We start from the raw sequence: 25,757 nt of genomic DNA, 5'->3' as shown, positions 1-25,757 counted from the left end.
AAAACACAAGGATGAAGTAACCTTGGTCTTTCCCAAGTTAGTGAGCAAATGTTTTCTGCTGGTGACTTTCCCTGCCTGGGAAAGCAGAAGCATCTCCCACAAATAAAACTCTCTCCTGGAAATTACAAGGAAGGTGCTCTCTCCAGAGTCCATAATGCAGATCTGTTGCAGTAGTTTTGGCCAAGGAAAGACACCCAAGAGACAAAACATTRTTTTTCTGTGTGCAATTTTCCAAAGCAAAGTTAATTCTCATGTTCCAGTGGGAATCTGCCCTTTCTTAACCTAGATTTCATAACAAAACCCGTGAAAATTATGGAAGCCTCCAAACTGTCACTGTGTACAAAACAATGCTAGGATTCAGGAGCAGAAATGTACTCCAGTGTCCCAGCTGTAACGGAGAGGAAACTTTTGCAGTTCTTCCCTTCCTTATCTTGTGTGGATAACACAGCGTTTTCCCTCACATGCCTTCACTAATGTGCAAAACTCAAGTGAATGGGCCAAGGCTGTACCCTGCAGAGGTGTTTTTTAGCCAAATTCTTTTAACCGTTTCTGTTGTATGTTGGAGGGGCTTAGAATATTTGAGACAYGAGGAATAACAGGAATGATTTATTTTATGCCACAAATTGTTTCATTTTTTTTTCCGATTCCTCACAGTCTAAAAATCTTAAAAAAACGAATACAGAAATATCTGTGAGTAGTAGTATAATTCCTCCAAGGGCCTTGTCAACCTTAGGGCCAATACATTTATTATGATTTAAGCCTGACATGCAGATCTAATTGTGAGACCTCTTGTTAYGCTCCTGAGTGCTTATGTTGACTTCCACAGGACTATTTCTGTCTTAGCTTTGAAGAGCTGGTCTTTAATGGGTTTCAATCTGTCCTTATTAAAGGACAGATTTTCCCTTAGTGGGGAAAACCAGGTGAAATACACAGGGATGTGAGGGCAGAATCTGGACCAGTTCATATTGAGAGCCAAGGAAGTTATTTTTYCCTTTAARCAACCAAGCCAATATAGACACACTRTTTGAAAGGAGTAGGGTTTTTATTTTTAACTCTCAGTATATTTGACCTTCAAAAGGACACATAACAATGCAATTCAGAGGTGTGCTGCCTGCAAGCTCAGTTCCTAGTTGTGTCTGTACAGCTGAGAAAAGTGAAAACAATGACATAGACACTTTTGAGTTCCCAGTGAGAAAAAAGGAAACTGGCAGCCTCTACTTGCTTTATTGTTAAATATCTCTATTTAAATGCAAATCATCATCTGACACTGCCAAACAAAGTCATGTACCAGGCAGCAGGCATGCAAGTTAAAAAATTTTTAAAATTGTGTTTTCAAGATGCTGAATTGCTTTTATTTCCAGGAGGAATAGAGGTGGCTGAATAAATTTTTGGCTGCATACGGAAGAGCAGTTCAGCACCGAGGAGCTTCAGATACGAAAATCTATATTTTAAGTGCATCTCTTACAGGGGTGTGGGCGAACTCTCCAGTTAGGGATCACTTGGAGGGATGCTGAAGTTTCTTCTGTTACCCACAGAACGTATTACAGTGGAAAGCTCAGTGTTTGCAGCGGGGTTTGGAAGGAAATGGAATCCAGGGCAAAARGGGGAGCATTTCTATTCAGTTCAGCAAGTACCAAAATCAGCCAGCAACCTGTATCTTAAGCTTCATCTGCTAAAATTCATGCTTTAATTAGCTGTTTACCTTGTCTTTTTAAACTTTCATTCTTATAAATCAATATGGATATATTTGCTTTTCTGTGGAGGGTTCCAGTAGTCTCTTAATAATCATAATAATCGTTATTACTGATTAAAGTTGYATTATTCATGCCAGATGGAGCGCCCTCCTTGTCAGCCAGAATGAGTTTGCATTATGTAGTTATAGTACATTTGTGATCTAAACAAACAGATGGTAGAATGTGACAGCAAATTATGTGCTGGTGATGTCAGCAATAATGTTTCCCAAGTGTAATTGCTTTAAATGAACATGAATGCAACAAGGAGCTGGTAGTTTTAACAAGGTAGTTGGCATTCAGTGTGGTCATTTCCAGGCAGCAGCATCAATAGCACAGGAATGGTGAGGGAGGAATGCTGGCTTTGAAAAATCAGTGACAGAGAGTCCAACTTCACACAACCACCACGGTGGGTTTGCTCAGCTCTGTGACATCTTCCAGGTGTGAGCACACTGCTAGCAGAGGAGTAGGGTTTGTCTTTAGGATGATCCAACCTTAGCTGAGAGACATTTTGCACTTTCTCYGTCTCCCATCAGGTATGTGGCAGGTATTTGATTTAGTGTAATGGAGCAGTGCTAACAGCAGCAGCTGTTAATACACGATTGAAAGGATTGAACCTGGATCAGGTTCAAAGGGGAAATTCACTTACCAGAATCTCAGCAGTATTCAGTGATGGATAAAAGTTTAATCAGCACAAAGTTAGGTTCCTGCGGTCAAAAGCACAGCAATAAGGACTGTGCATAGTCTTCCACAAGCTTTACGGTGGGTTTCTCGGTTCATCCCATCAACTCTGCCTTTGGGAAGGGCTTGGCTGCCCCTCAGGCACTGCCACACCTGGGGGTGCCTGGACTCTGGCCATGTCCAGATGGGAGCTGTGGAATGGGATCTTCATTCCCTCTCAGCCCGGACTGGTGTGGGACCGTCCGAGCGCTTCCTCCAGTGGTGTTGAGGTGCAGCCAGAGGAGARCATTCCAGCTCTTCTGCTTGCTTGCCATTCCCTCTCACAGGGGTCATTTTACCATGATATGGACATGTGAACTCAGCTCCCACTTCAATCCAAGTGGATTTCAGTCTCTACATACCAGATAGTTTACAAAACCTACCATTGCTTACACTTCCTCTTCCAGCTGTATTTTAAGTGAAAGCACCTACAGTTCTTTTTCTTCAGCAGCTGAACCTGTCAAGATGTAGACAGATGATGCAGGATATCATGCCCAAGGTCTGAAGGAACATGAGGTTCCTTTTGAAGCAAACCACAGGCAAGGGGAGTATCCCATTGTTCAGAATAACTGGAGGAAGTGGGTAGCTGTAAGCCTTTCCAGCACAGTCACCTCTTCTCCTGTGGAGAAATCAGCAGGGCTTACATAGGCTGTGGGAAGCAGCAGTGATAGCACTGAGTGATGACATTGTTCCTCAGTCCTTTTAGATAAGTACCTRTATTTCATATATGTTTGACACCAGTCTGGTTATGTAGCTGGGCCTTTTTTACAGGCACTGTCTCAGCCTTGGTAAAACATRAAAACGTTCCAAAGACAAGATGGACTCTCCTCTTTGGTGGCTGCTGGATATTAGAGGAATGAAAGGAAGCCACATTTCTAATCCTTGTCTTTCTGTCTGTCCTACAGGTGGTCGATGCCACAAGTCCTGCACAGGCCGRTGCTGGGGACCCACAGAGAATCACTGCCAGACCTGTAAGTGTGTAAGAGTCAGAAATAAAGGACTGGAAAACAATGTAGCAGATATCTTACTTGTTTTTGTTCCAGTTGTGAAGGGATACTATAACTTTTGGGTACAGTGTAACTAAAATATATGAGGGGTCTTTTTCCATATCTTTTTACCAATATATGATCTGCTTTTTTTTTTCACCCATGCGAATGTTTTTCTTTCCTCCCTTGTGCTTTCTAAAACTGCTTACACTAACTCGAATTTTCTTTTCCCTACTTGGTGGCAACATGGAGCAYGGCTCTTGAGAATATTGATGGTTATTTTGGAATACACTGATGTGGATACTGCAGGAATAGAAAAAACTACGAAGCAGATTTGGAGATCTTTAATGATGACCTGACACTGCAAAGTTCCTGATGCCAAAATACTCTGTTAATTTCAGTGGTAGCCTGGGAATATTAGTTATCTTGCAGAATYGTTCTCTTTATAATAACTTCAGAATGTATTTGAGTTGCACTGAAAGAGAGAATAATAGTTTTTTTTGTGAAGGAAGTAGAGTGAAGGGTTATTCACAATGTCCGTCTGTCCTCTTGAATTTAGAGWGCATTAAAATGAGTTTCTTTCTAGTGTGCTTTCAGCTCTTTCTCTTAGGCACTAAAGAGCTCGGAGCACAATCACAATATTAGCAGAAAATAAAAGAGAAAATTGAGAGCTGTCTTTTCCTACAAGTTTTTTTTTTTYCTTTTTCSTGCTTACAAGAAGGTGAAAACCAGTTGCTTTTACTGGAGTCACTCTTCCTGGGAAATGAAGTGCTTGCTGGGAGCCCCCCAGAGAACACTTCTCCAGCCTGTGCTTGTTTCCTTGGCTGAGCTGTAGGTGGGAGGAAGGAGTGTGACAGATGAGCCACACCCAGGACATGGTAGGAACACCTGGGACATGGGTAGGAACAGCCCAACAGTGCCTTTTTAAAAAATTTTATTTTATTTTTATTTTTGGACTACTTGGAGTGAGAGATAGTGATTTTAAAACTGGATGAATCCAAGCTGCCCTGCTGACCCAAGGGACAGAGCCACGTGCCTGCAGAGGCAGGAGCTGCTTTCCCTTCAAGAGCATCAGCTGATACTGCTGGGGAAGCTGCTCACAGTTACAGCTCTGCCCAAATTAACCTGTTCTTACATTACTGCTTCATATGGTGCTTTATCTGCAGGTGTGGTTAAAAACCCCTTAGGACAGGTTGGAGGAATGAGGTACAAWGATGCTGAGCAAATTCTTTGTCTGAATTGAGCTAGGACATCTTCCTCTGCTGGCAGTCTTTATGAAGGCCTCGAGGAATTMAGGAAAAGATTCAGGGTTATGTGCTGAAATAGATACTGGAAAGGGACTTAAACCCTAGCCCATGAAATTATTCTATCATGGTTAGAATTAATTAATGGTTCGGGGTTTTTTCCCCTCTGTCCTAATGAGAAGTTTGTTTGTCTTTTAAAGTTAGTAGCTTTGTAAGAAGCTGCATGATCCATCCAAACATGAGTAGATTTATTCAGGCCTGTGGTGATCTTATCCAAGAATAGTTTAAAATCTTGGCAGTTGTGTTCTGTAAGGAGCCCGTGATCCTGGTTCAGGCCTCGTGGCCAGTCCAACTGTGTGGCTGCAGATGTGGCAGGATCAGCTCCCACAGTCTCAGTCTCCACAAAACACTGCTCCCAGATAACAGACCCGATGTRGTGGATTAATGTAGCAATACCAGGGACAGCAAAGCTTATCTGCAGTGCTGCCAAGGCAGGGGCTCAGCAGGGCTGCACGCAAGACTGGCTCACAGTGACAGCCTTCCCTCCCTTCACAGTGGCTGCCCTCACAAATCCCAACAGGGGCACAGGCCGTGTCACAGCCATGGGGTTAAAATAAGAAACTAGGAAAAGCCATAACCCGTCTGAGTTTCAGGGAGATGCACAGATCACACTCTTCTACTTGAAGTAGCTACTCCACATCCTCTTACCTTCAAGCCCACTCTGCAGCCTCTGATTGTCAGGARCAGGAATTAATTTTAGGTCTCTTTGCCTCCATGACCTCACTGCACCGTGGACAAGCAGCAGTGTTGAAGGAAAAGGCTGGCAAAGGGTATTTCTTCTTTGTATTTTCTATTTTCTCACAATGTGTTTCCTCCAAACTGTGTGAAGTAAAAAGGGAGAATTTCAGTACAGACTCAAAACAAAAATGCAAGTGGGACTATGCTGTCRCTGCCTTCATTTCTGACTTTAAAACGATAGGCCTGGTTTTCAGGCTCACAAATGTTGTTGTAGGATACAAGCTGGAGACAGGATGAGTGGTGGTGTTCACATTGTGTCTACCTTTGTTGCCTTGAGCAACAGTTTTTAATTTTTAAAATTAAAAACCAGTTTTTAATAATGACACAGACACGGTTGAGGGGATAAAAGGGTTTTACTTTGGTATTTGGCATTCCAGGTGCACAACTTGATGGCAGAATGCACACCTGTGTATAGCACGGATAAAAGTTTTATAGATTTTAGGAATTAGCATATCTATCTAGGATTTTTCTCTTAATGAATCTTTCTTCCTTCGAATGAGGCTAGAACTTAGTTTGCACAAGATGTTTTAGAGAGAAGGCTTTATTCAAGGCTGGAGCCTTGGGTTTAAGATAGTATAGAGCACACTGATTTTTTTTATTGAGGATGTTTGCTCTCTCTGTCTAGCAGAACTCTTAAATTAAGCTTGAATATCAGGCTACAGGAATTACAAACATGTACAAACATATGGGCTAAGGGGTACAGGGGGATGCATAGAGTGTACAGAAACCATAAAAAAGGAAAAGCAAAAATCATCAGGCRTCACCTTAACCCCATCACCTTGGCAATGCACATCTTTCCAACACATGTAGGAAAACATTGGAGTGCTCTACCTCCAGTGCCAAACCATTTTGATCCTAGAAGCCATTCAGAGCTGCATTTCAATAATGTCTTTTTTTTTTTTTTTGATTGAGGATTGAAGCAAAATATTCTAATGAGCCCCCCTCCCAAGATAAGATTTAAATTATTTTCCTGGGAAAGGATAAAAAAATGAAAGATCTTAATCCATGTCTTTCATTTCAAATTACATATGGAAAAAAAAATCTAAATCCCTTTGTTTTTTTCATGAATATCATCTGCCTAGCTGCTTCTTACGTTGCCTTCCAGCAACGTCTTTGTTGCTAACTCTGTCTGAAACACCACCTGCATCTAACTCTGTTCTAATATCTTTCTAAATGTGGCCAGAAAATCCATGTATTTAAGAAGACCATTAATAGGAAATTTAAGCCAAGCTGTTCTGTTAGGAGGTAGAGAAGACAAAATTCCAGGGTATTGTTTTACACAGTTGAGAATCCRTTTTTCTTTTATAATTAAAATATTAGTAGCTGTTAATAAGAAGAATTTGAAATCTTGATTATATAATTTGTTTCAGTATCAGGAAAGGCTAAAGTGAAAATACATTTAAACAGACTGTTTTTCAAAGGGTATTGAGCATGCACTGGATAGAATGTAAGCCACTTTAAATAAAATCATAATAACAAATGCTTTTGGAAGTTACTAATCAAAGTTGAAAATCTATTTAACAATCTTAGTTTGTTAAAATTTTTGCTGTTCGTGTCTGTTGAGATTTTCACGTGGAAATTAAAACTTCCAAAATTCAATACATTATTAATGTGACGAATTATGGACTTTGTCCAAGAGGAAYGTAACTGAAAAGAGAAAAATCTAAATTAGGGTATAGACCCAACTAAGAAAATGCAAACAGAGAAATATAACCTAGAAAATCATACCTGAAATAAGAAACAGCAAATGTCAGGTGCTCCCTTAACTCTGTGTGTGTACAGGAGTGTGGTCTGAGCACAGGTGTATTTACACAGTCCTTGTGCAGCTGGTGCTGCTGAGGAGAAGGTACCAAATCAGAGCAGCAAAAGAAGAGCAGAAGCCTGGTGGGGCTCACAGAAAGAGCTGAACCAGCAGCTTGGATCAGTCAGGGAAACCCAGCATTTCTGCTTGGAGGCAGCATCTTTAATTAAGACCCTTGTATTGCTCTAATAACTYGGCATGTTTGTAACACTTTCATTGATTTCAGTTACTTCCCTTTTTTTTCCTTCATAGATTTATAGTTTCCTGTCACAATTAAAGTTGAGAGGAAAATATAAAGGAGCCTGATGGTTTGCACATGTATATGAGGTGGTCATTTCACCCCATCTCCAACACAGCTTACTGCTGTGAACTACTGGTAGAGGTTGACAGTTTCTCCCAGAAATCCATCCCAATGCACAGCACATTTTTCAGGGCTTTGGTGTTTGTCCTTTGGTCCTGGCCCTGACTGTGACAGTTCTGTGTAGTCAAATCCTCCAAATTCTTGGGACCACACACATGATCTGTAGGAATCCAGGCAGGTGGTTTTGCTGACCCTCAAAAAGTCTGGTTTGAAATGTGATTAGTAAGACTCTCCTCACAATTGTGCTGGGTGAAGATATGAGTACCTGCCACCTGAAATGCCATGTGCTTTGGCATTTTGGGTAATATTTCTATTTCACTCTTTCAGGTCTGGAGTTATAGCTATAAAATCAGTTGATTATATTTGGAGGAAAGTGTTTTGGGAAAAAAAGCTTGTTATTTTTTTAAACCAGTGCAGCTACATACATTTTCTGTGGGGTTACCCTCTGAGAATGATCACACAAAGCTGATCTGGTGAGTAATGTTTATTGGCATCTGAGCAATCAGCTTGTTTCAGGCCTTCGGACAATACACAGAATTGCCTTGTGTTTGTTTTGTTTTGGGATAAAACCTTCCTTTTAAAGTGTCTTAAGCATGAGTCCTTAAGATTATCCAGGGCCCTCTAAGCTGTAATCTGTCTTGGTGTGTGTGGTGCCATTGGGGACACCTGACAGGTTCTCCTCAGACCTGGACCTTCAATAGGAAGCAGGACACAGATAGGATATGTTCTAGCCTATTCCTAGAACAACATCTTGGCATTTCAGTTGGCATTGTTTGTTTTCCCTGCAAAATAAACAGCTGGGGAAGAACGGTGACAAACCTTTGCTATAATCCACTTAATAAATAAATCCTTTTAATGCACTTCTCAGATAATGTTGACAGCAAGTGCCTTCACAGAAATTTCCCAAATTTCTCAAATTAGATTGCACAAGGCACAAAAGCCTTTTCTGTCTYGGGATTTTCCCCTGGTATCAGCAAGATGAAATTGCTCTAAAAGAGCATCATTTTATTGCATAGATTATAAACAATCACTTCTCTTTTAGTTATTTACATTTTTCTATCCTAAATAAATACTGTATGGAGCAAGAAGCTTCAGCATTACCTTAAGTATTTCTGGCAAGCAGTGAAGGGAGTGTGGATCARAATGTACTTATAAAGGAGTTACCTCCACATTAAATAGCAGAATTGAGCAGAAAGTTAGATGAAATTTTGTTTTCTCTTGCTTCCTGAAAAGTGTTTTTCATAGAGAAGTAATTAAATGCTTTTAACAAAATAGATGTTGAAGGTTAATTGCAGAAGTGTATCATGCCAGCTTTTATGAAAAGACAGCTGACAGCACGGTAGGCAATGGTGGTTGGTATAATCATTTGGATAATACTAATTTATTTTTCCGTAAAATAGAAATAAAGGTTATAGGTGAGGGAGGGAGGGAGGGAAGGTGGATGCTCCACTTGCTCTTTGCACAAGATAAGCCCTGAGTGGTGTGGAACCACAATCCAGCTGGTAGATCAAGTTGCTTCCCTGTGAATGAAGGCAGGGTTGTGTTTAGTGGAAATAGCAAGTGGTGTTCCCAAATGTGTTCCAAGTCTGTTCTGTTCCYRTTTGTCAAATGGATTGCCATCAAGRGCAGCATGTGGSTCTGTCAGTGGTGGCCTCACTCTGAATGTCACTCATTTACTCCGTGTTGCTGTTCTGCGGGGAAAGCTCACAAGGAACTGATGGGCTCTTCTGTTATTTTGTGTGGGGGTTCATAATCTGTTTACAAAAACAGATTATTTGAAAGTAACATTCCACTTAAATTTTTAAGGGTAAGAGCACACACTTTAAAAACTCCTTCTCCACATTCTTTGAGCAACATGTATATTCCTAAAGAGGGTGTTTTGCAGGCATTTTGGATACAGGTGTCCTGCAGGCATTCTGGATACGGGTATCCTGCAGGCACTCTGTCCAGAGGTGTGCTGCAGGTATTTTGGATACAGATGTCATACAGATATTCCAGATACAGGTGTCATGCAGATATTCCAGATACAGGTGTCATGCAGATATTCCAGATACAGGTGTGCTGCAGGTATTCTGGTGTCATACAGATATTCTGGTTACAGGTGTCCTGCAGACATTCTGGATCTGAGCACCCAGCCATTGAGGCCGTTCCCTCACTCCGTAGGGGTTTTTCCTCCATGCTGTGGGTGTTTTTGTCACTGTCAGGGAGCAGTAGGAGAGCTCTGTGCCCAGCCCTGTGTCTGACACTGTCCCTTTTCCTTTTCCTTTCCCTGCAGTGACCAAGACCGTGTGTGCAGAGCAGTGTGACGGACGCTGCTACGGGCCCTACGTCAGCGACTGCTGCCACCGCGAGTGCGCCGGGGGCTGCTCCGGACCCAAGGACACAGACTGCTTTGTATGTGGGATTTTTTATTTTTCCTAGCAGTCACTCTKAAGATTCTTAATGCTTTAATCCATGAAATTCACCATTTCATCCCTTTTAATGTACTGCATGCACACTCACAGATTCAGAATGCAAATTTTAGCATTCAGTATTTTTCATATTCTATTAACATCATTTATCTACTTAATATACCCATTAAAAGCTCTATGAGATATGTAAATACATATTGGGAACCATTAATATGCCTATCTCTGTGATTTTTATCTTTTTCTTTTCCAAAATTAGCTTTTAGAGGTGATAACAAATTTTTAGAAGTTTTTGTCATTACATTTGAGCATGGCTTTTATTACTACTCTGTGTGCTTTTCATATGAAAGTCAAGAATACTATTTAGCTTCTGTGTGCAAGGTGTTCCCTGTTTCTGCCAGATTTAATTTAAATTCAGCTTTTTTACTAGGCATGCTTCTTCATGGAGATGGAAGGGAAGTGGTTCCCAAAACACTTTCCCTCAAATGCGCGCATAAGAAAAGAAGAAATTGTCTGTTTCTTTAAAGAAAAAGCCATCTCAACATCCAAGCCTGTAGAAAATTCTTTTTTCTAATCCATTATTTCTAAGAGTTTTAGCGTCTTTAGAACCCAAAACTGATCTGAAAAAATGTAGCTCATCATACTGGGTTGATAAATAGGTAAAGGGAAGARGTAAAATGCAGCTATTGTTCTCAAATGAGCATTGAAGAACATCTTCAGAACTGATGTGTTGATATCTGCCCATTTTCAAAGGTTAAGAACAAGTTATTGGCAGCTTAAGTTGTGCAATGCTGCAGCCTGAAAGTTAAACTTCCTGAATTGTGGCAGTCATGGAAATGTGTATGCTAAAAATCAACTAGCATGTTTGTTCTGATCCAGCAGAGAAGCACCCAGGGCTTATTCTCATTCCCTCCTGGCCCCAGAGCAATGTAAAAGAAATTCAGCGGGGGTCTGGCAATTTTCAGGGCTAGTCATTACTTGCTTAGACACAGTGGGTGAAAAGTGTAACCCTTTAGGCTATAGACAACTGTGCTTAGTTTTCAGCTGAGACATGGTGCTTTGTTTTTTCCCTGTGTATTTCCTCCTACTTCTATTCACAAATTAGCAGCATTTAACACAAAATGCTAGAAATTTGCATATATTATCAAAGCAATTACGAATATATGTAAAACATTTCAGTCATAAATTAAAAGTTCCCAGATCTTCTAGATGAGTTCTTCCTGAGAACTGCCATGTCTCCAAGGAGTATTGGTGTGCTTTACTTTATGCCTTTGCTAAACTGTTATTAAAGAATTGTCATGTACATGATGGAGTACCTTTTAAGCCAACATGTAAGAAATGGGTTGAGGAAAYAAACTAAATTAGTATTTATTAATAAGCAAAAGTACAGCTTATGAAGCATTACAAATCCTTTAGTGCATTATGGCATCTTGCAACAGCATYTTGTTCTAAGTACGGTTTTAATATCTGTAGATAAAATTCATCCATCCTCCTCCATATGCTGCCATCCAGTTATTTGCATATTCAGTTCTAAAAGCAAGAGAGTAATCATCAGCTAACATAAATGCAAGCAAACATGCTAAAGCAAAGTTTTACTGATGTTTTTATCTCAGATTCAAACTGGGTCTAGAATTTGAAATGCATAGGATTGAGTGCCTATTGGAGTCAGAAAAATGACAAACCYTATTTCTCAGGTGGACTTCCCATTCAGTTCGGAGTAAAGTGTTTATCTTTGTAAGAAAAAAAGAAATCTGTTTCTGTGGAAAAAATTGGCATGTTTTATAATGAGCATTTTAAAGAACCAGAAAAAAGACAGGATCAGCAGTTTTGCTTAGCACATGTTCCATGTAGGACGGTGCTTTCATCATGGATCTCCCTGCTTATCCCTTTCCGCAACAGATTTTGTCCTTGGATACATTCTTCGCCTCTCCTTTCTGAAATCAKCTGGCGTGACAGGTCCCATGGTCCTACTAGTAAAATCAGCAGAACAGAAGAATCTTTTTCACTTTTTTTCTCAGTCCCAGTCCAGGAGCGAAGGGGACAAGACACACATATTATTCTTACACTTGTTGACTCTTCAAAGACACAAAACCATCTGTATTTTAAAAACCTGGAAAAAGACCAGAAGGATTTACTCCTAGACTAACACATCCAAAGTCACCTGGGTTGCAAGTTAGTGGGGAGGCATTACCCAGTAACAGTGGCTGCTTAAACTGCATCTTTCATATTCATACAGATTTTTCATTCGTGGTATGCTCTGTGAAAATTGCTCCACASTTTTCCTATCATGTGTGTTTAAAACCACAGACATGRTAYRTGMTGATAWTGAATGTCAAAATCGGTGGSCCTTTCTACTCCTAATTGCCAGCCTTGCATGGTCAATTGTTTTCCCTGCATCCCATTACTTTTGTTATCCACACATTGCCTCTTCATTTGTCAGGCCCTGTCCTCTGTCAGCTGTGTGTGGCAGAGCCTGAATKCTAAGTGGGCCAAAGTCCTAATTTCTTCTCTCAGTGTGTGAAGCAACTGACCTTGTTAAACTTGCCACTTAGGGAAAGGCCCCCCTCCTGTGCTAGCTCAAAAGAAATTCTTATCCCTCTTGCTTCCTAATTGGGAATTCCAGTTTTCAGCTGATGATGTACTCATGCTGTAAGAAATCTAAAGGGTTGGACCTCTGAAAAAGTCATTAGCATTTGTTTGGATGATGATAAATAGCTGCTCACTCTTGGCAGTTTTAGGATATCCTATCAAGTCCTGAATTAGTTGATTGTGAGTAGTTATAAAACAAATTACAGTGTTGTTTTAGCTTTGTAGGAAGTGTTGTAACAGGCAACTGTTACCAATTAAGGGGGTTCACCAAACCCCCTAATTTGAAAAGTCAGATTTTTGCCAAGATCCTAGCAAGAAATCCAAGTAGCCAAAGTGAATGTTACAGAACTCTATCATATTCCTCACTTTCACAGCAGCTCTGAATAATCAAGGCCATCTTTAACACCAAATAGAAAAACCCGATGCAGCTGTGTGCTTTAATTCAATACTTCTTGTCTCCCTTGTTTTGCAGGCCTGTATGAACTTCAATGACAGCGGTGCATGTGTCACTCAGTGTCCCCAGACCTTTGTGTACAACCCCACCACCTTCCAGCTGGAGCACAATCACAACGCCAAGTACACCTATGGGGCTTTCTGCGTCAAGAAGTGCCCACGTGAGTGCTGTGTTGTCTGCCCTGCTCTCTGCCTTCTCCTGCAGTGATGGGAAGCTGGAGCTGCATTTCAGGAGCCTTAAAACAGTGAGAGAATGAGAGCTGAGTGCAGAGCACAATCTCTCCAATCACTCCACRTGTGCTTGCAGCCCGTAATAACTCAGTCAGGTGTCAACTAAAGGCAGTGACATTCTGTGCTACTGACACTTCCCAAGTATCCCAGAGTAATTTTCCTAAAGAAAGGTGGTTTCTGTTTTCTTGGCCAAATGCTCATTGCATTTATGCTTTAAATCAGTATTTGCGAATTCCAAAATAGTGGAAATAAATAGTTAAAACAGTGGGATTGTAAAAGGGAATGAATTTCTGTTTACAGAAAAATAGCACCCTCCACCAGCACTTGTCACCAAATGTTTTCTTGAGATTGATGCCCCTAACTTGAAATAATGATGGCTTGATAGAAAGTTGAGCAGTTCCATCCCAGTGAGGAATAAACCTGTCATACTGACAACAAYGCAGTCTTAAAACTCCAGAGTAAAATTAGAGGGGAAGAGGGAGTTAAAAAAAGAAAAATCCCATGCATGTAAAACCCACATGCTTCTGAGATAGCAGCCAGATGATGACAAGTAATAGAAAAAATTATAGGGTCATCACTTACGCAGTCTTTGAATCTGCTGGTTTAATTAGAAAGAATAACAAAGGAGACAGTATTCTTGCTCTCCCTTTAATTCCATGAAGACTTAGAGTTGTGCATTAATTATTTTATCCATAAATTACATGTAAGAAGGATGGGTGATTTATATTAAATGGCATCATAATTCAACCCAAGCCAAAATCCCARTTTTGTATCTCTGTAGAGGGCTGGCAGCAAACAGAGGCTGTGACCACCAGGGCCTGGTTCTGCCTATATAGTGGTGTGTTTGTTGAAGCAAGATTGGTTTATTAAGAACCTGATGTATCATGCACTATAAAGGATATAATTATTTTCCCAAATACTTAACTGAACTTTCTCCCTTTTTTTTTTCCTTTCTTATCAGTATTAAGCTATTTGTTAGGTAGGATCAGTCTATATTCCCTTTGGCAGTTGTTTTACAGGGAAAAAAATAGAAATACTTGTCACTGTCTTGTTCACTGCTTTATCCCAGGTGTATATTTTTGTGTGTGCATGAAAAAGTCAGGACAGAGCATCTTGTTTTATTTCTCTCCAATTACTGTAACTTTTTCCCCTCCCTGCAAATAATAATAAAGCTAAATTGGGGGACAAAGTGGGATCAGGCCTGACAATTATGGATTTTCATAAGTCTCTGATAATGTGCCTGCTTTGGTTATACACTTCTGACAMCACTGAACTGTGTTAATGTGACTGGAAAAGTAACAAATGTATTGACACAGAGACAGAAAACATGTCCCAACTTTTATTCACTTTCTGCCAATATCTTCTTTTTCTTTTCAGACAACTTTGTGGTAGATTCCAGCTCTTGTGTCCGGGCATGTCCGAGCTCCAAGATGGAGGTTGAAGAAAATGGTATTAAGATGTGCAAGCCCTGCACTGATATTTGTCCTAAAGGTAGGCAGTATAAATTTTCTTGAATATAGTCTACACGGGGTGTTATTTTGGCAGGAAATGCCCTTCAGGAGTGTGTTGTAGAATATTAATAGCCTTTGAATACCCACAAAACTTTGAGCTATGTAGGTTGTGTGTCAAGCATATACAATAGAGTGAAAATTTATTAAGTTGTAATGGTAATATAACCAAACCAATTACTTTTTATTAGATACAAATGAAGGGGATTTCACTGTTGGTTTTAGAGAAATCTGAAAGAATTCTTTATTGTGTTACTTTAATGACAAGTATTTCCTGGAGATGTTTTAGCATTGTCCTTTTGTCATTCCAAAAGTGGCCATACAAAAAGCCCTGACTTCAGTGTGTGGGATGTCTCATACTTGTCAATACAACATTAGATTTCTATTTACTTCCTCTGCCTTCCCAGAATCTCCTACATCCTTTCTAAGTGTCTAAAACACAGACTRGTGATGGCTCTGTTGGAAAGTCTGAAATCTGTAGGTTATTTTGCTATCCCAGACTCCAGCAGGGAGGCTTTCTCCTCCCTGCTTGAAGGTCTGTGGAGCAAAGCACCGTTAGTTTTCCCACATGGGCCTGTTGCACTTTTCAGTCCTAATGGAAGCCATATCTGGCTTAATTATGGTAAATAACTTCTGTTGTTGTTGAATAGATAGTTTTATGCATAAAACACAGGTGTAGAGTTCCTTGCTCTGTCAGGAGGAAAGCTATAACATGTTTGTAGAAGCTTCTACTGGTATCTGCCATTAGAGGAGTCCAGTTTGGAAGACAGAATACATTATGGTTGAAATTATGAGTTTGTTTTGTTTGTTCCTAGATGCATCCTGTGTCCCAGAAAATACAGTTAAATTACGTAGAAGGGCTACACTGAGAAGTTTCCTCACTGGTTGTCAGAGTTTCTCCAGGCACCAGTAACTTGCTAGTTGAGCTGATAAAGAACAAGCTATTTGTATGACCTTTGAAATGGCCTTATGGCAGGGATGGTTAAGTTCACAAATCCACCAGAGAAGGGTGCCTCTGGAGAAACTGAGGACCCCTCAGTTTCTGCAGTGTGCAGTGCACCAAGAAATGGCATRGCTGGGCTGAGTAAGATTTTGTGTGGTTGATATTTGCCTTTATATATCCCACGTGAAATACCTTAACCTTGTGCCAGGGTTCTGTGGCAGGTACTTTAGTTGTTCATTTTAAACTGGCATGTGCTTCTTTGGGAATATGGGTCAGGGGTGCTGTTTGARCACCTCTCTGCTGAATGAGGTGAAGGCTCGTGTCTGTAAGATCAACGTGTTCTGGAGTTGCTTTCCCTGGTTCTTTACACAAGCTCCTTGTTTTGGCAGCATGTGATGGCATTGGAACAGGGAGCTTGGTGTCAGCTCAGACAGTGGATTCGAGCAACATTGACAAGTTTGTAAACTGCACCAAGATCAATGGCAACCTTATCTTCCTTGTCACTGGGATTCATGGGTAAGTGACAAAATGTTAAAACGGTGTGTGATGGTGCCAGCTGAACCAATTGCATCCACCTCTTAATGTGGCTGCAGAATAGCAGATCCAGAATAAACTCGTTTCCTGYCTTCCTTTGTGAAGGAAACCATTCCCTTGATTCTTAAGATTCACTCTCTAGGAAAAGGAAGGATGGATTAATTGTTTGCACCAAAAAGAGAAAAGACAACTATGATCTTTGGTTACTTTATGAGGTCCTCAATATGGGCTTACAATAAAGGCTGATTAGAGATGAGAAGGGAGAAAGGGAAGTTACCTTCCATGAGTTTGTTTAAATTTTGTATGGCCAGCAGAATAATATGCAGATTACACAGGGAGAGAGCCTCRCTTAATATAACTTGTCATTGTCTGGGTGACTGTCACTGCCCACATATGCACAAAAGCTGCCCTAATGTCAATCAATTTTCAAGACTCTATTTAAGTTTCAATTGCAGAAGCAGACAGAATTCACTGAWGTTTAAATCCAGTATTTTGGTTTACATTTTGCTCATTGCAATAGGTCCAGAAAAACCTCTAAGTGTCACATGTCACATGACTGCTGTGGCCAAATGACCCACTGAGAGGCTGGGTGGAAACCTGTTAAATCTCACAGGACAGGAAAAAAATCAAGCAAATGCAAGACAACCAACTAGAGCCCATGAACAACTTTGTGTGGATTAATGCAGTGCATTTCATGAAATGTAATTTCAAGAACTACTTTTGCTGCAGAAGTTTTATGAGTCCAATAAAAAAATCTGTCTAAATTAAAAGAACCAACCCCAACCTGGATTGTACTCATACAATTGTACAATTATACTCATCTTAAAAAATGTCTAAATTTGGACTATAAGCAGTAAACTAAAATATTCTATTCTATATTATGGAAGGGTAGGACATGTAATGTTGAAACTGTGTAGCATTTTGTGTCTCATTCTTGATGAAGAAAATTCATATCAGCAAGTTTGACATGTGAGGGCACTGARTACTGCAACCCTGAATTTTTCTGCAGCATGAATTACATTAGTATATGCTAAAAGAAGAGAAGAAGATTAGATAACAAATAAAAATAGCTATATTTCTGGAACAGCTTTTTTGTTTAAAGTTGCAATTACATTTTTCAAGCCAGCAATATAAAAGGGAAATTTAAAAAATTACAGTGGCTACACAAGTAGTTTGTTTTATAAATAGACAGTACAGAGCAACAACAGTCTTACATATTGTCTCTACAACTTCCACTCAACTTTGGTTACAAATTCACTTATTCAGGTAAACTGAAGCTTTTAGAAGTACAAATTTTTAGTGGTTTAGATTGTAGGAACTTAAAGTCTGGTGCTCTGGGGAATAGGAAGGTATTTTGTAGTGACAGAGAATAATTTCGGTGAAAGATGCAGAAGGTTTTTTTCTTGTGGTGTTACAACTGATCCTATTCAATTTTTTGATCCTGTGGCTCTGTAGCCTATCTTGTTTCTGAGAACTTGAACTATAAGTCTTTGTGAATTTGTAATAATTTATATAAAAATATATGTGTAATAATTATTTTATACACAACTATTTGTAATAATTAAGATATACATTATTCTACAGTTCTATATGCTGACAAAACATGAGACATTTGGCTATTTAARGGGTTTAAGTGTATTTCTGCATCTTTAAAGTTATTTTATCTTCATCTTTTTGTACTATAGCACATCTAGCTTTAAAGTTTTAAGTTGTGGAGTTTATTTCATATCTCATTGACAAACTTGCTTGGCAAGGATCTGTATTTTTAGASGTTCTTTGTTCAACACCTAAAAAGCGTGCCCTTCAAATGCCCCGTGTCAGGAACTACTGGCATGCTCTTAGCTTTGTTTTGCTTGTAGCTTGTCAGTCCTTTCAGGAGCAGCTTTGTTAGTCCTGGTATACAGTATSCCAGCAGTACCATTCCCGGAAAAAACACTGAAAATTCATCTTTCCTTTCGGAAGGTCGCTCATGGTTGTTTAGAATTTCTTAATTTTCCATAGCATTGATATTTGCTAAAACATGAATGGGTTGACCTTCATGTTCCTTCAAGATGATGTGGGAGAAGGTGGACACAGATCTGCAGGAACAGGCTCAAGAAACTGGTGCATATCCTTATGAAAACAAAGTGTTGAACACCTTAATACTGTGTCCTGCATGGCATGGCTTTGAGAACCTGATCTTATTTAGAGTGTCACATTATGTGTTTTTAATCTTTCAGAGACCCATATCACACAATTGCTGCCATCAATCCAGAGAAATTAAATATCTTCCAAACAGTGAGAGAGATAACAGGTAACACACTTCTGACCTYCTATATTCTGCACTAATTAATGAATTAATTCTCACTTTGCATTTATACTTTTCCTTTGTTGGACTTCTGAAGAACACAAAGTACTTGTTTTTCTTAAGCTCATCATGCTGTAACTTTTTGTAAACATTTAATACAGAAGAACTTCAGTATCAGTTGATATCCACAAGTGTGTTGCCCTTGCTGATGAACATAGGATGTCCATTATGGCARATGCTACACATGGACAAGGGGTCTTGGTCCCACATTAGCTAGGTCACACAAGTGTTGCAAGGGACAGAAATAGGAGGAAAATGGTGCTGAAATATGGGAATCCGCTATCTTCACCTGAAAGTCTTTGAAATGTGCCAGTCCACTTTTACAGTTCCTTCCCTTGGTTAACAGAAGATGCTGCTGCAAGTAAGCTTTTGTGATTTAAAGACAGATGTATAATGTGTGGGGTGGTAGTGACTCCCATTTTTTGTGCCTTTGCAATGGGGTCATAGAACTAGAATTCTGTACTTTGTTTTCTTGCATCTTACTGCTTGTTTCACCATTCGGTGGACTGGGGGGAAGATACTACAACTCTGAGTTTTCATTTGATTACTGATTATTATAAGTAGGAAAAAAATGTTCTATTTCATCTCCCAAAAAAACAAACCTGTAGCCACCACGGCTTGATTGTAGCTGGGTGGAGCTCAGAATGTTTCACCTCTCAAAAGTTGCGTACTTCAGGAAATCAGTGGGATTAAAAATGAAAGTAAACTCTTAATCTCTTCCTAATTAATGTCAAAGATAATCTGGCACCTGGGTGTCTGTAATTTGCCATTCCTAAGCACACTGACAGTCTCAGCCCTTCTGAAGCGGAATTAACCCTGCACGTAACTGTGCACTGGATTTCAGCCCAGTGCTGAGTTAAAATCCTGGAGAACTGCCCTGCCTGGGGAACTGTGCAGCACAAAACAACCTGTGCACAGAGTCAACAGTTCCACCTCAGAAATCAGGGCAAGTTCTCTTTTGTGTTCTTGGAGAAGATGGTGGTGAGCAGCTTGAGTGTCTGCATCTTTCCTTTTTTATTTCTTTTCCTCAAGTTGGCACTGTCTTTCCTTTATAGGCTAAGCCTGTCCTAACTCACATATGGCTGCAATCAGTGGCATTCACGTGTTTGCCTTTTCCTCCTACAGGGTATTTRAACATACAGTCATGGCCTGAGAATATGACAGACTTCAGGGTGTTTTCTAACCTGGTTACAATCGGAGGGAGAGCTCTCTATAGGTAAAGTACTTCTCTGTTGATGGAATATTTCTTTATTAATATTCTCTGACTCTTTGTTCAGYAGCCGAGAATGTAACATCCTTTGGGAAGGACATCGTAAATTGATTCATTTTTTCCTCTGTTACCAAGGTGTTCATTGGTGGTATCTTTGCTAATCATCTGTTTACAATGGGTMATACCTTCTCAACAGAATTATTTTTTTAAAAAACCAGCCTTGGTGCATGGCTGTAGCTATTACTCATTGTTTAGAACTTACATTTTATGGTTTAAAAGACCTCGCGAAGAARCATAGTTTAAAAGGAATTCATAATATTACTTAGCCTTATTATTAGGAGTTTCTATGGCTCTGATTAGATGTGCAGTCTCCCATGCCCAAAAAACAACGTGGTCTTAAGAGGTGAAAGGTGGAAAAACACTGAAATCACTGAGGCACCTTGCAGGTGACGTGTTTGTGAACTCCATAGTGCCATTTTCACCAGAGATGTTCCTGTGTGAAAACTCAGATGGGAGAAATTGGTTTGAAGAGAAGAAAATATGGTGAGAAATGCTGGGGGAAGCACGAGGTACCTGAGTGATTTATACAGTAACCCCTGGATCCCCACTTTGGAGATGGAGTAAATCAGGCACAGGATTCTGCTGGCATCTTAAACAGCAACCCGAGCAGAATATGAATAGCAGTGAAAACCTTGAGGTTGAATTACAGCCCAGCATTCTGTTCCAAGGCAGCAATTTTTATTTGGAACAGCTGGAAAGCAATTATCGCCATTAAAATACAATAACTTAAAGGATGCCCAGAAACTGGATATTGTCTTCACTAATCTTCAGTCATAAAATATGTGCAGTCATTTTCATGTTGCACAGACAATCATTTACTGTTCCTTTGATGAAGAAAGGCGATAACCACATATTACAACAAAAGAAAAATGAAATGTAGAAAGTGGGCTGGAAAAAATCCTTGAAAATAACAATTTCTTCCTGTATTACTTCAAATGACACTAATTTGGTGCCAGACAGAAAATGTTTTAATATATTTTGCATGATTTTGTCATTTTCTTCTTAGCATATAAACTRTCACAATTTTAATGCTGTTGAGAGAAAAATATTAATTTTATTCAGTTTTCCCAACCAGCGCATTATCTAAAAAAATCCGTTAATGGATGAAATGAAACTGGTAGAGGAGTTCTGCTGGCCTACTTGGCCCAGTRCTGTGAGCATCAGTTTGTGGTGTATCACTCCTGACAGGACTCATCATTTTCTGGGCAATAGAATTGGATGTTGACTCATAAAATATTTGTGTCACCACAAAATAAAAGTTTTCTGAACAATTCTCATTTCTTCCAGAAATATCATCTTGACACAAGGAACTAATACTAGTGGGCAATTCCCTTCCTGATACAATAAATTGTGCCTTCTGGAGCTAATTGCTGTTTTTTCTCTCTTGCTCTAATCCCAGTGGCCTTTCCTTGCTCATCCTCAAGCAACAAGGCATCACCTCGCTGCAGTTTCAGTCCTTGAAGCAAATCAGTGCTGGCAACATCTACATCACAGACAACAGCAACCTGTGCTACTACCACACTGTCAACTGGACCAGCCTCTTCAGTACCCCCAGCCAAAAGACAGTGATCCACCGCAACAAAAGGGCAGAGAACTGCAGTGAGTACCTGCTGCTCGCTGCCACAAACTCACCTGGGGGCCTGTGGGGCTCCTGTGGATGGCAGGGGAGCTGTGATCATTTACAGCATCCAGGGATTTGAGGATTTGACCTAACCTGCCTCTGAACAGGAAAATGAAATGTTTTAAGGCGTGAACACGTGAAAGGGAGCAGAGAGAGCATGCTGCTTCCTCACCGTGATGGGAATGTTCCAATTTCACAATTATGAATTCTTTACGGTCCTTTCCTTATGGAGCATCTTCTGCTTCCCCTACCCTAAGGGCCCTCTCTTAATCCAGAGAGGTCACTTTTGGGACTGTTTTAGGTCACCAAGTTCTTCCTTTYCATATTTGACCTATCTGATATAAAGTACTGCTTCAGGAAAGCTTACRTGCCAGTAACTAGGCTGAGATCATAGTACTGAAAAGCCAAAGAAGGCTCTTATATAGAAATCAGGCAGCAAATTGCATTAATACAGGCATATGATGGCAACAATACAGCTAATCTGTTAGACTGCTTCATAAGAGAAGAGATGCATTAAATTGCTTTGTATATTTAAGTGATATTGCTGGGGTGTGTGCTCTGACCAGCCAAAAATGTTTGCTTTGGGTTTTTTCGAGTCCTGTTTTTGACTTGCACTTTAGTTCTTCCTTTCTGTTGGTTTGTTTTTGTTTTGGGGGGCAGGGTGTTATTTTTTGAGGGGTTTTGTATCTTTTTTTCTCTCCCCTCCCTTTGATGTRCTGTTCTGCTGTGTTTTGAGAGAGTGAATGGCCGTGCTCATTAGTGGAGTGTATCTTCAGTGTTAGGTGAAATACAGCTGCAGCTCTCTCTCTGCAGCTCAGTTACTTTCCTAATCTCTCCTACCATGGAAGATCCACAGGAAGGACAAAGTCTCGTTTGGTCAGTCTCCACTTGACTTTGTTGTGTGGCACTTTAATTACTATTATCACTTATTTTATCAAGCTGTTTCTTTACATGCAATTTGCAAAAGTGAAAGTTAAGGAAATGCTACTTGCTATTACTGCAGTTTTTACTGTGATCATGCCTGAGGGTGTAGAGGGAAAGGGCTGTTTCTTAACCCCAGCAGAGCAGTGCCCCTTTTAAGCTGCACCATACTTTATCCTCTGGCACAAACTTGTGTTGCATGTGRCAGAAGGATGAGCTGAACAGAACTTTTTTGGGTTAAAAGAAGTTGCTCAACGTCCATGAGCTTTGTATCGTTGTCTTAACAGCTTCTGTTCTCCAGGTTTTCCTTCTTTCCATCTCAAGGCTTTTCCTTTGCTTTTGATTCTTGTGAGGGTGAAGAGTATTTGAACAGTTCCAGTGTGCAGTCTGTTTTCTTTCTGCCCSCACMTAGAAAGCCAGCTCTAGAAATAGGSTATTGATTGGAAAAGAGWGGTGCTGCCAAGAAGGAGAATCATATCTGCCCAGGGGTGGGGCTCTGCTCTTTGCTTTCCCCTACAGTGTGACAGGATCACACAGTGAGGAATCAGCTTGTTCTGTGCTAATGCTCTAGTAACAAGTGTATTTTGCRTGTCATGAGGGAAGAATTAGCCCTTTGAGATTTCTTATATGGAATTTTTTGGGCTGAYAGAACAGAAGAATGAAGAAGCTCAAGGTTATTATGACCATGCAAGAATCACTAAGGTTATGTTCCCAGATCCTAGTTGGTTCCTTCTTGCCAGGAGATACATGAACTTGTGAACCTTCCAGACAGCACAGGTTTCCTTTCTACCAGATGAAAAACTGCTTATCATAGGAGAAAAATTATGCTCTTGCTGCTCTGATGTTTTCTTACATAAAATTGGTTCTACCTGTTTGATCATAATGCACTTAATGAAAAAACAATCAATTTTCCTTCATTCCTGGACATTTAATGTAAAAAGAAAGTCAGCAGTTATAAGATGGAGCACAGGCTTCATGTCTCATACAGGAATGTTTCCTCTTAGCATTAAGCTTTCTATAACTCCCCATGTGTTAGGAGACAATGGGAAATCACTCTGAGATGAATTTCATAAGGTGCTTTTTCCCCTCATGCAGCAGAGTCCCAGTTGTTTCACTGTTTTTGAGAGCTTTGGGCCATAGCTGAACACAGCAGTGTGGAACATATTCTTGCTTTAGTTGTCAGGGCTCCTCTTTGCCCTTTCCTGGGATCATTCAGTTTGAGTCCCTTTGAAGCTGCCACAACTACTGAAACATGGGATTCCAGAGCAAATGGAAACTGGGATGTGCTGTCACATTATCCTATCACAATTAATGTCTTGTCACTACATTTGCACACAAAGGGAAAATGTAAATTTTATTTCACCTCTAGCTTGCTGAGGATTTATTATAATAGACACTCATCATTTTCCAGGAAGCAAAATGCTCCTAAAGACATTTTAGGAGATTTAACATCACAGAAATCTTAAAGMGGAAAACAAATCTCATTCACATCATTTTAAAAAGTCACAATGTAAGCTCCAGTACCAAGGGGCTGGTTTTACAAATGTACTSTAACCCTTGTTCATGAAATGGGCTKTGTATAATGAACTTTATGAACCAAGCAGCTCTAGTCAGGAGGCAGTGCAATCCCAACAGGAACAGTAAGGCTTCTTCTCTCCAACTGGAAGGCAATGCAGTCCAACAGGAACAGTGGTTTCTTCTCTTTGCACRTCTGTGTAAGTGAATTGATTAATATTTTGTGGCCTTTTGAGAGCCAGCATTAGCTGAGAAGAGCTGTGCTGCTGCTTCAGCTCTGCCTGTCAGCCAGCAGCTCTCTGGGATTTCACGGGCTCTGCCTCAGGTTGGATGTSTCACTAAACTCTGCAGGATCACTTGGAGCCAGATGCAGTTCTCCAGTACCTTTTGGAGCACCTGTCATTCCCAGGACAGGCTAATGGACTGGTGTTTTGGAGTTTTTCCTGCACTTTCCACTGCCTGAATGAGTGAGATTTGAGGACGAGCCTCTACKGTTTCCATTTCTGCCTTTCCTCTGTTTTGCCTGTTCTGGCCATTGATCCTGCAGATGTTTGGGCACATGCCCACATCTCCATCCTGAGTGCCAAATGAGCCTCACCAGAATGGGGAAGGAGATATGTAAGTAAATATTTGCAGGACCAGAATCCATGCCCTGTGGCAGAAATACTGCCTGTTTGCTCATGTGGTAACCRGAAGGGTGTGATTTGTTAATAAAAATATCCACCAAAGACTGCTTTTCACATGATTTTCAGTCAAGAAACCAGTCTAAACAATGTTAATTACTACAGTCAGATATGTTTATTATTATTTCTTTGTATATTTTGAGTCACTATCAGCTTGTGTTTATTTTCCTCTCTACCCAGTGATTAATGGCTTAAAGCAAATTACAGCAAACTTTCTCAATGTGTAGCTCTTCTGAAAATTCATGTAAGAGCTTCTGAGATCTTGTACTCACAATTGTATTTGTGACTTTTATGATGTATCACAAGGTGATGATACCTTTTCCATGCCATTTAATGCTGTGTTCAGCTGACTCTCCATCAGTGGGGAAATGCTGAAAAATTGCAGGGAGACWAAAATTTTTGTGGAAAAGTTTTGTCTGTGTTAATGCTTCATCTTTGAGATAACACTGCTTGACAGTGTTTGGCGAAATTCTGATTTTGATTTTTTTTCAATGAAGAAGACAAAGCCRACAGACTTCAGCCAGCAGAAAATGCTAAAAAATTTTCCAGCATGCAAAATATACTTTATACTGATACCCTTAATTATTTCATCTCACTGTTTATATCACTTCTCAAGTATGTTAAGGTAGTCACCAATTCTTTCACTGCCCCYAAGGTTTTTTTTTTTTTTTTAGGTTAAAATCCTAAGGCAGACTTSTGATTTTTGTAGAATGTTGAAAATGAATGGAAAATGAAAAGGAACAAAATGTATGTGCATTTTTAATCACAGATTAAAAGAAAAAATCCATAAACCCCCCAGGATGTTCTAGTGGTTTGTGTTGCCTTTCTAAGATGGTGCCATGCAGAAAAGGAGGGTACATTGAASGAAAATGATTTTTCCCTTCTCCACTTCCCTACACACACTCAGGGATAGAAATGTCAGTGTCCAAGTTTGTGAGATGGGGAACAGAAGAAATCACCCAACAAGGCATAGGTGGATTTTACCCTTGCTCCGTGCTGAAGTGAAGTGTCTGCCTTTTTTTTTCCCAGCATGGTTTTTTAATGGAACAGTCAGAGGTGACTCATGTGAAATATGAGTGCACACAAAATAAATG

The 25,757-nt window shown here is 40.0% G+C and overlaps 1 protein-coding gene across 1 annotated transcript in view; it reads left to right on the top strand.

Annotated features, from left to right (window-relative positions):
• Positions 1 to 25,757, top strand: part of ERBB4 (erb-b2 receptor tyrosine kinase 4) — a 525,799-nt gene that overhangs the window by 379,561 nt on the left and 120,481 nt on the right. Inside the window, exons 5-12 of the mRNA XM_057389869.1 lie at positions 3,356 to 3,421; positions 9,916 to 10,034; positions 13,110 to 13,251; positions 14,699 to 14,812; positions 16,162 to 16,288; positions 18,526 to 18,599; positions 19,779 to 19,869; positions 21,323 to 21,522. Of these exons, the coding sequence (XP_057245852.1) occupies positions 3,356 to 3,421; positions 9,916 to 10,034; positions 13,110 to 13,251; positions 14,699 to 14,812; positions 16,162 to 16,288; positions 18,526 to 18,599; positions 19,779 to 19,869; positions 21,323 to 21,522 (933 nt within the window). The remainder of the gene's footprint in view (positions 1 to 3,355; positions 3,422 to 9,915; positions 10,035 to 13,109; positions 13,252 to 14,698; positions 14,813 to 16,161; positions 16,289 to 18,525; positions 18,600 to 19,778; positions 19,870 to 21,322; positions 21,523 to 25,757) is intronic.

The sequence above is a fragment of the Malurus melanocephalus genome, unplaced genomic scaffold (assembly GCF_030028575.1).
Source record: "Malurus melanocephalus ecotype Western Australia unplaced genomic scaffold, MMel_1.1 scaffold_20, whole genome shotgun sequence".
Classification (NCBI taxonomy): domain Eukaryota; kingdom Metazoa; phylum Chordata; class Aves; order Passeriformes; family Maluridae; genus Malurus; species Malurus melanocephalus.
The sequence above is the reverse complement of the archived record's forward strand: the minus strand, read 5'-3'. Positions and strand labels throughout refer to the sequence as shown.